Source organism: Bufo bufo, chromosome 10 (assembly GCF_905171765.1).
Source record: "Bufo bufo chromosome 10, aBufBuf1.1, whole genome shotgun sequence".
Lineage (NCBI taxonomy): Eukaryota > Metazoa > Chordata > Amphibia > Anura > Bufonidae > Bufo > Bufo bufo.
Genome location: NC_053398.1, coordinates 43,656,635 through 43,673,394, shown reverse-complemented (window position 1 = coordinate 43,673,394; position 16,760 = coordinate 43,656,635). Strand labels below are relative to the sequence as shown.

At 42.6% G+C, this 16,760-nt stretch overlaps 1 protein-coding gene across 1 annotated transcript in view; it reads right to left on the bottom strand.

The window, feature by feature from the left end:
* Positions 1–16,760, bottom strand: part of LOC120980026 (mucin-6-like) — a 55,325-nt gene that overhangs the window by 24,402 nt on the left and 14,163 nt on the right. The window contains exons 7-13 of the mRNA XM_040408891.1: positions 16,244–16,370; positions 15,161–15,248; positions 11,308–11,417; positions 9,177–9,384; positions 8,285–8,407; positions 7,042–7,162; positions 1,577–1,715 (exon numbers count right to left, since the gene is read on the bottom strand). Coding sequence (XP_040264825.1) covers positions 1,577–1,715; positions 7,042–7,162; positions 8,285–8,407; positions 9,177–9,384; positions 11,308–11,417; positions 15,161–15,248; positions 16,244–16,370 — 916 coding nt within the window. The remainder of the gene's footprint in view (positions 1–1,576; positions 1,716–7,041; positions 7,163–8,284; positions 8,408–9,176; positions 9,385–11,307; positions 11,418–15,160; positions 15,249–16,243; positions 16,371–16,760) is intronic.

The window sequence follows — 16,760 nt, the reverse complement described above, 5'->3', positions numbered from 1 at the left end:
TCTTACATTTTTTTAGTTACGATTTGTGCGAATTGGCAAAGAAATTCAATTCAGGTACTAAATGATTCTACCCAAAATGAATGGCTAAAGAGAGAGAAATAGTACCCTCCCTGGATCCTCACCAAGGCCTCTCACTTAACTAAGGCAATCACTCTGACTCATTCACACATCCCTTTCTGTTTTTGCAGATCCGCAAAACATGAATACTGCCCTTGTGCCTTCCAATTTTGCAGATGCAGACAGCACACGGTGCGCTGTATGCATCTTTTGCAGCCCCTTTGAATTGAATGGGTCCTCATCCGACCCGAAAAATTGCAGAACGAATGAAGACATAAATATATGGTCGTGTGAACGGGCACATATTGGGGGGCAATTCTCTCTCTATTCAACCCAAATAAATCTGATGAAACTCTGATTCTACCGAAACAGAATGTTTTAAAAAATATTTTGGTCGTATTTTGATTCTAACAAATTAATTAATCCATGATTCTTTCATTCGGACAGAAGTACGGTAAATCCAGAAGCAGGGCCACAGCAAAGCAAGAGAGTGGAAGTACTGAGACATTGATCTATGGGGGGGGCAACAAGCCTATTTGCTTTTACTGGGGTAGATAAATACAGGGCTAGGGCAGCAAACTGAACTTTTATCCCCGAAGAGGATATTAAAAAACAGCTGGTATCCTTAAAGGGACTGTCCAGGATTAGAAAAACATGGCTGCTTCCTTCTAAAAACAGCACCACCTCTGTCAACAGGTTGTTTGACTGCAGTGGAGCTGAGCTGCATTACCAGACACAACCCATGGACAGAGGCGGTGCAGTTTTGAAGAAAGCAAGTTATTTTAATCCTGGACAACCCATTTAAGGAGATACAGTACCCTGCCTAGGCTGAATCCAAGTCATCTAACTCAGCCAGCCAGAATCCTACTCTGTACTGTTGAGGGGCAAGCCCCCCGAAACAGCTGGATATTTGGCTTGGCTGTTTTCTCTTGTCATGTCCCAAGGCTTGTTAAAAACTTGGACTTTGACTCACAGGGAGTCACTTACAAAAGGTAGCACTAGCGAGACAGATCTCATTCCTTTGCATATTATTTTCCCATGGAGCATTGCCTCTAAGTCTCCATAAGGATAGCCAGTACCCCCATCCCCTGCTAAGTCCAAGAAGAAGGAAAGCCTAGATAAGGCTCTTTCCAGATATGGTCAGGAACCCTGTTTTCATGAGATTGGACATTCAAAAGTTGTAGAAAAGAGGCCCACCATTTGCAAATGGCTTCTGAGCCGCACTGTGGCCATCCCTTCAATAGTCATTGAGCAGCATGGTGGCTCAGTGGTTAGCACAGGTGCCTTGCAGTACTGGGGTCCTAGGTTCGAAACCAACCAAGGACAACATCTGCATGGAGTTTGTATGTTCTCCATGTTTGCGTGGGTTTCCTCCCACACTCCAAAGACCTACTGATAGGGAACTTAGATTGTGAGCCCCATTGGGGACAGTGTGATGCTAATGTCTGTAAATCGCTGAGGAATATAGTAGTGCTATATAAGTGCATAAAATAAATAGTTATTTGCATAAGTTACTTACCGTGACAAGGGCATAAACACAAGCTCCATGAAATCGATATGTGTCCGTATCAAATGTTGTGACAACAGAGCCACCTTCTATGGAGCATCTACCTGGACAAGGAGTGTTATCGCAGCTCCACTGACCCATTTGACACTCACTGTAGACAAAGCAAAAATAAAAACCATCAGGGTGTTTTTTTAACCATGATTTTGATACGTTATATCAGCCAATTAAAGGGGTTACTCCAGGAATCATGTTCATACCAAAAATCATAAAAATTCTTCTACTGCTCCGTCCCTGATAGAGCTATTTCTATTAGGGGGATCTGCAGTGCACAGAGCATCACTACGCAGAGACCTGGCTGTGGGGAGAATGACTCGTCATGCTGGTCGACCTGCAGCACTCAGATCAGTAGGTGGACATGCAAGTTGCTATACAATCTGAACACCAGGTGGAGCTATACCGTATCAGTAAAGGGCAAATCTCTTGAAGAGCAAGTAAACAGCTGTTACGTTTTTGATGTATATAATGCATATGATATTTAACTCCTTCCTGCATTTGGATTCAACTATTCATTTCACCTTCCTGCAAATGGTCACACAGTTGGATGCCGCGAGCGCAGAAGCTGTGGTGCCAAATGTAATAGACTCCGGGCACCTGCTGATTGGGTTAATAATTCTTAAATTATATTTTATTGTATATTATATATTTTTTATTAATATATGGGGGCACCGTGGATATCTTTTAACCACACCCAGAAATACTGTAACAAACTAAATAGACCTGTGTAAAGCAGGTAGTTCTGCTAGTTAATATATAAATATATAAAAAATAAATTATATATTAAATTAGAATTGATGAACTGTATGATTGCATGCTGTACTGTAACTGGGATTGATATGTTATAATGTATTCACTGTTGTGTGAATTATTTTCTTTTATCATTCTATTAATTACTTGTTATTACATTTAGACATTAATGAAACATTTGACGCTGCTACTATGGCGTAAGAAAGTCGCTAATTATGGTGCATGCCATTTTTGTGCCATAATATGCGACTTTTCTTTTGCAGTTTTAAAAAGTGGCACGAAAAGTAGGCAGGCCATTGCAGAAGGGGCGTGGCCTCCCCAACAGATTTTAGGGATGCCGCCCGTGTGCCTTCCACAATTTGGAAGGCCCATTATAGAGATGCCTATTCTTGTCCGCAAAATGGACAAGAATAGGACATATCTCATCATTTTTGCGGGGTCACGGAACAAAGCAACAGATGCGGACAGCACACAGAGTGCTGTCCGCATCTTTTGCGGACCCATTTAAATGAATGGTTCCGTATACGGAATCAAAATTACGGTTACGTATACGGAACGCAAAAAACGTTTGTGTGCATGAGCCCTTACTATCAGTTATACCAGAAAGGCATAACTGCCATAGATTTGAATTTTACAAATACAATACATTTGGCGCATGCTACGTCAACAGACTTTAAACTCAGGCTGAGCTCACATCACCGTTTAGCTTTGCGCTCTTCTGATCGGTCAGGAAAAGAGAAAAAAAACAGGATCTTGTAAAGAAACGGATCCTGTTGCCTCAGTTGGCATCTGCTTGAGCTGTTTCCATCTGAGATCCGTTTTTTAAGACGGAAAAAAAGTACGAAAAATCAGACGAAAATGGCTCAAACTGTTGTTTTTTTATTTTTCTTCTGATTGCTTAGAAAAACGGAAAGCTAAACAGTGACATGAACTCAGCCTTAGGGCTCATGCACACGAACATATGTATTTTCAGTCCGCAAAAAATGGATCCACAAAAAATACGGATGACATCCGTGTGCATTCCGTATTTTGCGAAATGGAACAGCTGGTCCCTATCAGAACAGTCTTACCCTTGTCTGTAATGCGGACAATAATAGGACATGTTCTATCTTTTTGTGGAACGGACATACGGAAACGGAAGGCACACGGAGTAACTTCTGTTTTTTTCAGACCCATTGAAGTGAATGGTCCCGCATGCAGTCCGCAAACAAAAAAAAAGAAAAATACGTAAAGAAAATACGTTTGTGTGCATGATCCCTAAGATCGACGTTTGTAATGCCAGTTTTAGTATATCAACCCCTGTGTGCTCTATATACTAGATATCCATTCATGTTGCTATTGTATTGTTTGAGAAGGGCTCTAAAGCAGAGCTACATTTTTATTTTAAATTGAATCTGCTGGAAAACCGCCATACTTTTTTTTATTTCTTAAGGGGGACCTAGAGCTGAGGTTCTGAGGCTTCCACTATTTTTATATGGTGTTTTTTGCATATATTATATATTTATTTATTTATTTTTTACATATTTTATGCAGATATTAGTTTCCATGCAGTGCACAAACACAAATGCACTGAGTTGTATTAGCAAATAAGGAATCTTTTACACTCGCTAGGTGGGGACTATTGTCTGTGTCCTTTGTGGTTTTATTTCTCAAGAGTTAATCATGGATAATTGAGTAAAACAAGAACCTCCCAGGTCTGGAGGCAATGGAAACTGGTAACCCAATAATAGTGCCCTGAGCCAAGCTATAAATATATGAATGCATGCACTTCTCTGAGAAATTATTACTTGGCTGCTGGGAACTCTCGTGTCTCATGACAGAATTGAGAGATTAACATATTTCCCACTACTTGTCATAATATTCTAATATCAGGCGGATAAGGACGCTGTGACTCGCTGTGAAGGGTGAGGCCAACGGAACAAATTGTAAGGCAGCTAGTGTTTATTGGCATGGAGAGTGATTTATAATGTAAAAAAAAAAAAAAACTATCTTGCCTGACCCCCCATCCATACACGTGCATGCTCGGTTCAGCTTGAATGGGGAGAGATATCTTATACACACACAAGGCTCTGTATGAAACTCGCAGGTCAGTGGGGGGGTCTATGTATAGTCTATGAGATGGTTTGATCATTAAAGGGGTTGTCCCACGAAAAATATTCTACATTTTTAAAACCAGCACCTGGATCTGAATACTTTTGAAATTCAAGGTAATTAAAGATTTAATATAGCCACTGACTTATTCACTGAAATCTATTTGTATGGCGCCACCTGCTGTTTGCCCTATTTCAAAATCCTCTGTCCAGCTGACTGAAGTTGACGTACATGCTTAGTTCCATCCTTCAGCTGCAGCAGGAAGGACACCCCCCCTGAGAACGGACATGCCCCCTGAGCTGCCAGCATGAAATAAATCTAAGAGCAATTGGAGCCATTAATGAGGAGGTCTCTGGATCCAGGGCTGGTTCTAGCTTTGTTAGAAAGGTATTGTCACGTGCTATATGATATATGATTTTCGTTTTTTTTACATTACTCATGGGATAACCCCTTTAAAGGGCTTTTCTGGTAGAAAAATATTGATGGCCAATTTTCAGGTGATGTCATCAATGTCTTATGGTGGGGGCACCCAGACAATCAGCTTTTTGAAGAGCCTACAGTGCAGCAGTGCGGTGGCCTCTTCCTAGGCCAGTGATGTCACTGTACATCGGTCACATGGCCTAGACGCAGCGCAGTCATAGTCAAGTGAATGAGCCTAGGCTGCAATACCAAGCACAGCCACTATCCAATGTACGGCGCTGTACTAGATGTGCTGTGAGGAGGCTGCAGCGCTCAGTGGTGCGCCGTGTCCTCTTCAAACAGCTGGTCAGTGGGGTCGCCGGAAGTCAAACCCCCAGAAATTTGATATTGATGAAAAGTCAGCAAAACTGTACTCCCAGAAAACCCCTTTGGCTGCCATCTATTGCAATATGCTTATTCAATATGGCTGAACCCAAGCTAACATAAAAAAAAAAAAACTTTTTGGAGATTTATGAAACTGCCTAAAAAGAAAATAGTTTCTGTTGCCCATAGTAACCAATCACAGTTCAGCTTTCATTTTTCAAGAGCATTATAGGAATTGAAAGCTATGTTGTGATAGGTGGCTGTGGCCAACAAAGCCAATTCTTCGTAAACCTGCCTCATTATTTTTCTTCTACAGGAAGAGTGAAACTAAAATTACATACAGAAGGCATTGAAGGAAGTTTATCAAGACCAGTGTAAAGTAGAACTGGCTTAGTTGCCCATAGCAACCAATCAGATTCCACCTTTCATTTTCTAAAGGAGCTCTGGAAAATGAAAGCAGGAATCGGATTGATTGCTATGGGAAACTAAGCCAGTTTTCCTTTACACCAGTTTTATAATGGGGGCGGGGCCAGAGTTCCGGCGAGGTACAGCAGCGCACGGCGAGAGGCTGCCGGAATAAAACTACGACATGTCCGACATTTATTCCGCCAGCCTCTCGCCGTGCGCTGCCATGCCTCGCCGGAACTCCACCCCCATTATAGTCAATGAGGACGGAGCGGCAGTCCGGAGGCACACGGTCACTAGCGGCAGAACGGATCCGACAGGCGGTTCACCCAACGGAACAGCCTGCCAGAGGTCCGTGCCGCTAGTGTGAAAGTAGCCTTACTTTTTCCATATACTGTATATTACTGAATAACTCTTACTGAAGGTTACTGTTGTGACACAGGCAGGGTTACCGACCTTAAAGGGGTTGTCTGGCCTTGGACCCGACATCCCCTGGGGTCCTAAGCTGTGCCCCTAAACATAAAAAAACTACTCACCTGTCTGCATTCCTGCCACTGCTCCATTCCTATCCACTTACAGTCCCTGCAGGACCAGGAAGCTGCTTGGTCCCGTGACCACTGTGGCCACTTACAGTCCTCAGCGGTCACAGCGGCTTAAATGCTAACTCGCAGTGTTGTGTCTGCTGGGGTCGGTGATTGGCCACAGCAGACAAAGTGCTTTCTGGTCCTGCTGGGACCAGAAGCAGCCAGGAACAGATGAACGGTCTTGTAGAGTTCAGAATTTAGAGGAGAGGGTTTTTTTAATGTTCAGGTGCACAGGTTAGGACCCTAGGGATTGTTGGATCCAAGGTTGGACAATCCATTTGTTTGTTTTTTTATGCTATGGGGCACATAGGACCCCAGGGGTTGTTGACAACCTATTTTTTATTTTTATTTTTTTCTAGACAACTTATTTTAAAGACAGATTGGAAAACCACAGTTTAATCTATATATCCAAACAAATCAATTCTTTCACAGACTCTGAAAAAGTCCCTCATTTTACAGCCTGTCCAGGACTTTATGGACAATTAACAACTCCGGACACATCATTTATGTGACCATGTCTTGAAGTGATTGGAAAAGTCTATCAATTGTCTGTCGCTTCGATACAAATTGAAGCACTTGACATAGAAGACATAATTACCAACAGTCCCTAATTTTCAGAGACAGTCCCAGCAAATTTGGTCTATCCCAGGCAAAATTAGTGTAGTTGTGTAAGCCCCCCCTCACCCCTTATAATTGGAGGTCCTGGGTGGGTTTACCTTTTACAGGGCTTACATGCCCAAAATGTATCAACTAAGATGTTGGCAAGTATGGCAATGGATCAAATAGCTTTCAACATTTTCTATTACTTACCAAAGACTGCACTCGGTGCTTATATGATCTCCTGGGCTGTAGACTTGTCCGTTATAAAAACAAGGACAGTCGCTGACAGAGACACAGGTGAAATTTTTGGAGAGGTCATCAAGGACGGTGCCTGAAAAATGAATAAATTATGATAATGTCTTGTAATTTTAGGCAGAAAATGTACACAATGGACCTTTCTTTTCATGAACTGGTATGAAAAATCACAAGCTGTACTGTGATTGGTTGTGGAAACTTGGCATAACAATGGGGTGTCTGTGTAATTCTAGACAGGGCAGGACCCCCATCTATTAACTCAGAATTCCTGGAATTGGATGTATGGAAATTTTCTAAATTAGAGAGCCCATTCAACACAGCCCTGGGATTCTGTTCCTGCTTTCTGAACTAGAGTTAAAGGAGTTTTCCAAGGGTTTAATATTGGATGGCCTATCCTATGATCAGTGGTGGTCTGATCAATGAGCTGCAGTCTCCTCACAGCTTACCAAAAACAGCGCCATACATTGTATAGTGGTTCTGCTTGGTATTGCAGCCCAGGCGCATTCACTTGAATGGGATTGAGATGCGCCTAGGCCATGTGATCAATGAACGTGACCTCACTGGCCATGGAAGAGGCCACAGTGCTCACCATACTGCCGCAGCCTCTTTAAACAGCTGATCCGCAAGAGTGATGGAAGTCGGACCCACACCTATCATATATTGATGACCTATTTTGAGGATATTAAACTTTCGGAAAACTTTTTAAAATTACAGTGGTTAAAGGGTTGTTCCCATTTCTCCTACATCGACCTCTTTCAACCTGGATGAGGTGGCAAGGGGGGATCGGAGCTGCAGGAACAGCTGATGTGGGCTTTGCTATACCATTTCCGAAATAGCAATGGCACAGCCTGCTCAGCTGTTTTCATACACACATTGGAGCAGATTTACTAATACTGTCTAATTTTTAGACAGTGTAAATTTAGATCGACACTCTAAAGTTCCACCAGATGTGGCTGGTGCTGGGTAATAAATATGGCACACCTTTAGACTACTTGGATTAATTTAGGCCAGAATCCTGGGCCAAAATTTTGGTTAGTTGTCACAACCTAAGCTACACATATTTACATACACATTTTCCTTAACTAGTCAAAGTATAATCACTTGCGTAAAAGGATTATAAAGCAGGATAGACAGTAAAAACCTAGGTCACTGACTGTCAGCTTTTCCCTTAGTCTCTGAAACTTTCGCACTGTATTACCTTGTGGGCAGAAGCATCCGTACACGCAGTGTGAATTACAGGTGTATTGGGGGTTGGAGCATGTAGGACTACATGGACTTGCACATTCTTCATAAATCTGGTTGGACAGACATGTGTCCAAAGCTGTATAAGAAAACACATGACAGTACTTAAATACAACTTCAGCATCAGTGAGCAGATCATATAAAAGGCTGAAGACCCTGAGGAACATTTTATTTTACTGAATGAACAAAATCTGTAGCTGGGCCCCCAACTCTCTTGAGTCACTCATAGCACTGGTTGCTTCATATGGCAGGTGGACCTTTAGAGCCTGGGGGCAATTGGAAATTCTGCAACCCCTGTGGTTATTTTCTGGTATATACGGTATATACTGAGGATTCATTTAAAGGGCATTTCGTTTGCATAACTGATTAATAAAGTCAGCTTTGAGTCAATCATGGATCAACAGAGGTGTGACAACAGTACTGTCACATCCAGGAAATGGCAAGCAAAATGATGAATTGCAAAATATAGCAACGTAAGTCAAAATGTGAAATTATCCTGAAACTATTGAATGTCCCCTACTTGATCACTTATTGTCTTGTAATTGTATATGTTATATCCCTCCTGCAAACTATGTGGTTATACTTCCTTTTGTGATTTTTACATTCTACGTCCGGGTTCTTTGTCTTCCGAACTACATTGTAAGCATGGTGTTTGATTCCATTGTACTGTTAGGCAACATTTTCAGTACTAGACAAATGGACTATAATTATTTTAGATAATGGTGGGAAATGTTCTCTAGAAGTAGGGGTGGGAAGGTTTGGTGGCAGGGTATGAATCTATGCCCAAGGCAAAAGAAAGCCTAGCTATGAGTTTGCCTTTTGCCAAAACTATTGTTTTGAGTACTCACGACATAAATTCTTGTTTCTCCAGTTGTTTATTGGTTGGAAGCAAAGGGCACATCTGGTGGAGTACTCTGAGAGGGTGGCACATGCACAGTTTTTGTCTCCAGGAACATCACACTGTTGCAGGTCTTGTTGGCACCTTTTTAGAAATTGGGTCTTGTCTACCAGACATTCAGAGGAAACTTGCTGCAGAAGATCTAAACATTCACTTACCTAAAAAGAGTTGAAAGAATATAGTAACACCACGTAAAGGCAATGGATCATGTATAAAGCTCCATCAGGAAGCTCAATTTTATCACACCATGTCAACCCTGACAAGGTGGCAACAATGCTTAGACCATGGGGAACTTTTGATGTTCAGGAAAATATACAGAAGGCATTAACATTGCACTGGCAAAAGCGATTCTTTCCTTAAAATTGTTGAAATCATTATTTGTGGTTGTCCTTCATTTTAAAGAAACCACTACTAGTGGTCTGTCCACCTCTACAGACAGTTGCACCTAATGTAAACAATGAAGCAACTTTGCAACTAGTATTGGTTAAAATACCAAACTGTGTTATGTTTACATATGTATGTGCTCCTATGCAGACCTATTGTTATCCATGGTTACAGACTACAAAAAGAACCCTGTGTAGCCATGTGTTAGGCTAGGGCAACACGACGACACGTGTCGCGCAACTTTTTGTCTCATCAATGTCGCACAATTTTTTTTAAAATGAGTCTATGGTGTTGCACTGCGACATACTGCGACACGACAGTAGCAAAAAATCGATCCAACTGTCGCGTCGCAGTCGCAGCATGTCACCATAGACTATCATTATAAAAATTGTTGCGCGACATTGGTGCAACATCAATGTTGCGCGACACATGTTGCAGTGTAGTTGTGCCCTATGTCACACGACACAGGTCGTCATGTAGCCGTAGCCTTACTGTCTTCCATCTACCCCTTATTGGACGTCTAAGGATTATTTAAAAAAGGGTACAGAGATCAATCATGGATCTGGGGAATTATTCTGATATTTTTAGTTTAGAAGGAATTTTTTTCAACAAATATAAGGCAATTGGTTGCAGCCTCCTGGGCACATTTGGCTTCCTTTGGGTAAACACTTTAGGTTGAACTTTAGGTAGATGGACCTGACTCAACTATGTCACTATATAGGAGAGAGTAATTCATGACTACAGGATTAGGGCTCATGCACATGAACGAGTGCCGGCCGGGCCCAAGCTGCAGACCGCAATGCAACTGTCCGCACCGTGAAAATGTAGTGCATGCACTACTTTTTTGCGGTGCGGAGGCACGGACAGAAAACCCCTGGAAACACTCTGTAGGGCTTCCGTGGGCTTCTGATCCGTGCATCCGTTCCGCACTGCACATCATCTCCCGGATTGAGGACCCATTCAAGTAAATGGGTCTGCATCCGTGATGTGAGGTACACACGGCCGGTGCTGTTTGAGGGCCGCAATACGGACACGGATGGGCAAGGCCATGTGCATTAACCCTTAGACTGTGTTACCTATAATCATGAAGGTACAGAGGCCTACATAGGAGCAGGATGGAAAAATAGTAGGATATTTTTAATCAAAGTACATTTGCTCCATTTCTTTTCCCGTTTTATCTTTGCTATCTCAATTATTGATGCAGTTATAAACTCTGGAAATTAAAGGGGTTCTGCTATGGTTGATGTAAAAATGAAATTCAGACATCATATATTACATGACAATCTCTCCCTAACAAAGCTATAACCAGCCCTGTACAACACATGGATCCAGAGATCTCCCATTTATTGCTCGAGTTATTCTGCTAGATTCGCAGCTCAGGGGTGTGTGTCTTTTCTCCCTGTAACTACTACAGCTTCTAACACGAGATACGGCTGGTGGCAGTTGAAGTTTTAAACTGAGCGTGTGCGACCACCTCAGTGAGGTGGACAAATAATAACTAAAAGACAAGTATACAGAGAAAACATTGAAACCTCTCTAAAATACCACCTCCCTTTTGACCACACCTCTATCCAGATGATATTCCCTATGTTACATTTTCAGTTCCACCATATATTATGTTGTTTGATGACCCCCCCCCCCAGAAGACCAATTTTCAATGCAATCTTGTGAGTCTGTCACAAAAAAATTTCACTTACATATTGTTTGCTATCTAAGCTGTTTATCTGTGGCACATGAAGAGGACAAATTTCATTAGGATCATCCATCTGTTGCAAGTTGGCGTATTGATAAGGTGTCAACATTTTTCCTAAGAAAATATATACAATTAATGTTACAGTGGCGGAGAGTCGATGCATTTCATAAACTATGATTTAAACGTCAGCAATAATTTCAGAGTTTTCTCTGTTTGCCTTTTATAATTTGCATTTAGATTCTCTGTACCCCATAATTGTAATTTTTATCTCTCTCTCTCACATTCCAAGTAAATGAAACATGCAGAACGAACGACTTGAAATATAATATTACCATCTAAAAGGATAATTTTTTAAATATTTTTGGGTGGAGTAATGGTAGAAATTAATAGGAAACAGACAACGGTCATTGCAAAAAATACCTCTGTAACTTGTAGGCATGAGTATGAAGGTCCTCATTCATGCCTGATCCTATGGGAGCAACATGAGCTGCTTTGCCATGAATGTTCTGAGTATAAATATATCAAAGGTCTACTAGGACCTTTTTATACCCAGGGCTGTATCTATGACCAGGGGACATCCTATATGTGTAGAGGTAAAAAGGTTTCTACCCCAAGCAGGGCCGGAGTCATAACCCGGCATCCCCGGGCAAGTGCCGGGGCCCAATGCTCCTGGGGGGGGCCACTGAGCTGCTATGAGCACTTCCATCAATACAGATGGGAGCTCTGACTGCTGTCATTTCACATACGCAGTACCCCTCTGGTGGGCCCTCTGAGCTGCAGAGACTCAGGACACGCCCCCTCTACACAGGACATGCTGCCTGAGGAGAGAGACCGCAGGGCTGGAGCTGGAGCAGAGAAGTGTGAAGACAGTCTGTGAGTGAGTCTGCACTGTGACTGTCTCTTCTCTGTGGGATAGAAGGAAGGGGGAATCTGCTGCTGCTTCATTCTATTTAGTTGTGTTACTGTTTCATTAAGCAGTTTGTCTCCATGACACCCGCCCCCCCCCCCCCCCCTTATCCTGTCCTATCTCATCCTCATGGGGCCCCTGCTGTCTCCTTTCCTCCCTCATGTATCCAGAGCTCCTGTTCCACCCTCCTATGTCCTATTGCTGCACTGGTCAGACCTCCTGCCCCTACTTCTTGTATGAATCCCCCTCAGAGCCCCTTCCACCTACTTGCTGTGTCCGCCCCTCCTGTCCATCTAGGGCCCCTGTCTCACTCCTCTGCCTCTCATTATGGTGGCATCTGAACCGCATTCACCATAAGGACCTTCTAACATCACAGGGTCATGTGACTGTGCCGCCCACCCCGTACTGTGCCCCCCACCCCGTACTGTGCCCCTTTATACCCTGCATTGTGCCCTCCTACCACACCCTGTGCAGTGCCCTTAGTCATTCCCTGTACTGTGCCCTCTTATACCCTTTTATCCGGTCACTGTATGGTGGTTTTATCATTGTATGGCGGTGTTATCACTATATGGCGGTGGTATCCAATAACTGGATGGCCATAACTGTATCCCTTTCCCTGCCAACACCACTTTTTTTTAGACCTGGCATGAGCGGGAAAAGATACAGATTGCGGTGTTAAGGACCTTTGCGCCACATCTGTGTCAGAAATACGCCTAACATAGACGTATTTCTATATAATAAATGACCCCCTAATCGTATGATTATTCGGGGGGTTGGGCTAATATCTTTATTATATAGATTATAGTGTATTATACTGTGCTCTGTATTTCCCAGTAGAAAATGATCCTTGGGAAACACAGTCCTCATCCCTGACCACCAGGACCAGGCAGCGCTCTGTCAGTACATGGCGGCCTCCCCTCTCCGCTGCTCCTCTGTGTACTGGTGCTTATTCTGACACTAGGGCTGGGTTCACATCCTATTTTTGCCATCCATTTTAGGCCTCTTTCACACTACAGTATTTTGCGTTCAGTATACTGGACGTTTTTTGAGTTCAGTATACGGAACATATACTGAACCATTCATTTCAATGGTTCAGCAAAAAATACTGAAGTGTCTCCGTGTGCATTCCGTTTCAGTATTTCAGTATTTCCGTGCCGTGAAAAGATAGAACATGTCCTATTCTTGTCCGCAAATCACGGTGCTTGGCTCCATTCAAGTCAATGGGTCCGCAAAAAAAACTGAACACATACGGAAATGCATCCGTATGTCTTCCGTTTCCGTTCCGTTTTTTGCTGAACCATCTATTGAAAATGTTATGCCCAGCCCAATTTTCTCTATGTAATTACTGTATACTGTATATGCCATACGGAAAAACGGAACGGAAAAACGGAACCGAAACGGAGACACAACGGAACTCAAAAACGGGACAACGGATCCGTGAAAAACGGAACGCAAAACACTGAAATGGACATACTGTAGTGTGAAAGAGGCCTAATGCATACTGAAAATGTATGCGTTGACAGATGCCTCAGACTGATGCCGTACAGTGGCGTCCGTTCACCATACAGTTCCATGGTAGAAAAACATATACGTTAACGTATGCATTTTTTACTTGACTCTGCAGGATACAAAAACATGGAGTGCTGCACATTTGTATACATCAAACCGATAGGAAAAACGTGATGTGAACACAGATTGGGGGGGAGGGGGGCGTACTAAATTTCGCTGTGGGGCCCAGTCAGTTCTAGCTCCATCACTGCACATCTCCTTCTCTCCTCCAGGCCTGGCTCACTGCTGCAGCGGGCCGCCGTAGAGAAGGAGCGCAGGGAGCTGCGGTTAGTGAATGACAGGACCACCAGCTCCCCTGCAATGATAGGTATGTGAGGGGACCACTGGGGGGTCATTCATCACACTGTGAGGGCCCCTTACACAGTATAATGACTCCCAGTGCCCCCCATTTAGTATAATGATCCCCATTGACCCTCCATTTAGCATAATGACCACCAGAGCCCCCATTAAATATAATAACCCCTCGTGCCCCCACCATACAGTATAACCCCCAGTGTGGGGGTGACTGGGGGTCATTATTCTGAATGGAGGGTCACTGTGGGGTCATTATACTGTGAGGGCCCTTTACATAGTATAATAACCCCCAGTGTCCCCCATTTAGTATAATAATCACCAATGACCCTACATTCAGTATAATGACCCCCAGAGCCCCCTCCATACAGTATTCCCCCAGTGTGGGGGCTACTGGGGGTCATTATTCTAAATGGGGGCGACTGGGGGTTATTATTCTGAATGCAGGGCCACAGGTGGTCATTATACAGTGGGGGGGGGGGGGAATTGGGGGTTCATTATACTGTGTGAAGGGCCACTAGTAGTCATTATACTGTGGAAGGGCCACTAGTAATCATTATACTGTATAGGGGCCACTGGGGGGTCATTATACCATGTAGGAGCCACAGGGGGACATGTCAATGTAAAAAAATGCCTCATGGGGGCCCACTGGGATTTATCGCCCAAGGGCCCAAATGAACCTGGAGCCGGCCCTGACCCCAAGTTAGAAGTTGGCTGTTTACTGAAAGAGCAGTGAGACTATGGAACTCTCTGCCAGAGGAGGTGGTGATAGCAAACTGACTACAAGATTTCAAGATGGTCCTGGTTGAATTTCTGGAGAGTCATAATATTACAGGTTATAGTTACTAGAATTCTGGAGAAGGGTTATTGATCCGGGGAGTTATTCTGATTTCCTGATTTGGATTCGGGAAGGAATTTTTTCCCTAAGATGAAGAAAATTGGCTTCTACCTCATGTTTTTTTTTGCTTCCCTCAGGACCAACTTTGGAGGATAATAGGCTGAACTGGATGGACATGTCTTTTCTTTCAGCCTTACAAACCATGTTCTTATATAATTCCAAAGGTTAAAATGTAAATTTTTAAAAACGTACCGTTCGCTACAAAATCATCTTTGTGAATGCCATTAAAGTTTCCGCAAAGTCCACAAGTTCTATTCATGTATTTCCTGTCTAATTCCACCTGTTTGTCAAGAAATAAGAAATTTCAAGTAAAAATCAAAAGAGCTTGCTTTGGTTCCTAGTCCTATAAATTACAGACTCCTATAGCAACTAGTATATAGAAGACTTTCAAGTAGGATACAGTGTAATGACAAATTTACAGTGGAAAATATCTATTGAAAGAATAACTTTTATGTAGCACAACCATGCAAGATTTTACGCAGGATCTTCAATCAAGATGGCCGCGGTGGCCTCTACTAGATCAAATGGATAAGGTGAGTATTTTTTTCCCCCACTGGATGAACCCCTGAAAGCCTTCAATGTTCATCTCAGATGCCGCAATCAGCTATGAACGCAGCATCTGAGGGGTTCAACGGCGGAGGTGCGGCGCAATCACCATTCTTCGTCATTGCACCCGCTAATTACGAAGAAATGTGCTTCATGATGAAGTAATTTGTCACGAAGAGAATTTTTTTGTGAAATTTGGTGAAGCAAATTTTTGATTACAGGCATAATGAAAGACGCTTGAGCACAAAGTCCCCATATTAGGGAACGTCGTGCAGTACATTTACACCATGGTAGCGTCTGGTGTTCTTAGCACTATAATAGCAGTGTGAGTCTACACTTTTAGGTTGAATTAATAAGTTCATATTATTATTCGGTATTTGTGCAATGAAAGATAACAGTATGTGGTTTATAAAATAATATTAAAATGAAACTAGAACTCAATGATTAACAGGTAAGTAGCTTTCAATTTTGTAGAATTTATTTGCCCTCAACTGGTATAAAGAAAAAATGGTTTAGTTGCACACAGCAACTAATCAGGTTCCACCTTTAATTTTTCACGGCTCCTATGGAAATTAAAAGGTGGAATCTGATTTGTTGCTATGGGCAACTAAGCCAGCTTTGATATGGGGTGAATCGCTGCTAGGCACCTTAAGGCACTAGGGCCCGGGGTGACTTTTGCCTCTGTATCCTCTAATACAACATACTAACTTACAATAAGTACTAACTTACCATAAGATTGCTGTTACCACTCCAGGTCACTATTAGCTCAAATCCTTTTTGTTTAGTAAAAAGTTTTGTTATGGCTCCAGTTTTGAAAAGTTCAATTCCACTTGTGGAGTACGGTAAACTTATTTTCCTTGGAAGAATAAAACAGCGCAAAGTCAGTAAAAAAAAAGTGCCTTAATTGTGGAACTGTACATAAGTCCTCACGCACACAGCCTTTTCCATACGGATACCTTCCATGTGCAAACCACATTTTTCTCACTTCCATCAATAGAAATGACTATTCTTGTTCACAAAATGGACAAGAAGAGGACATGTTCTATAATTTGTGGAATGGACATGTGGATGTGGTGTCTTTTTTTTTTTTTTTTCTTTGTGCACCCATAGAAATAAATGGGTCTGTGTCCGATCCGCATTTTTTGAAAAATACAATTGTGTGCATGAGACCTAAATGTGAAGGGGATCTGTCACCAGTTTTGTGCTGCTAGGTTCTAACAGCTCCAACACATGCCAATGAGTCCTG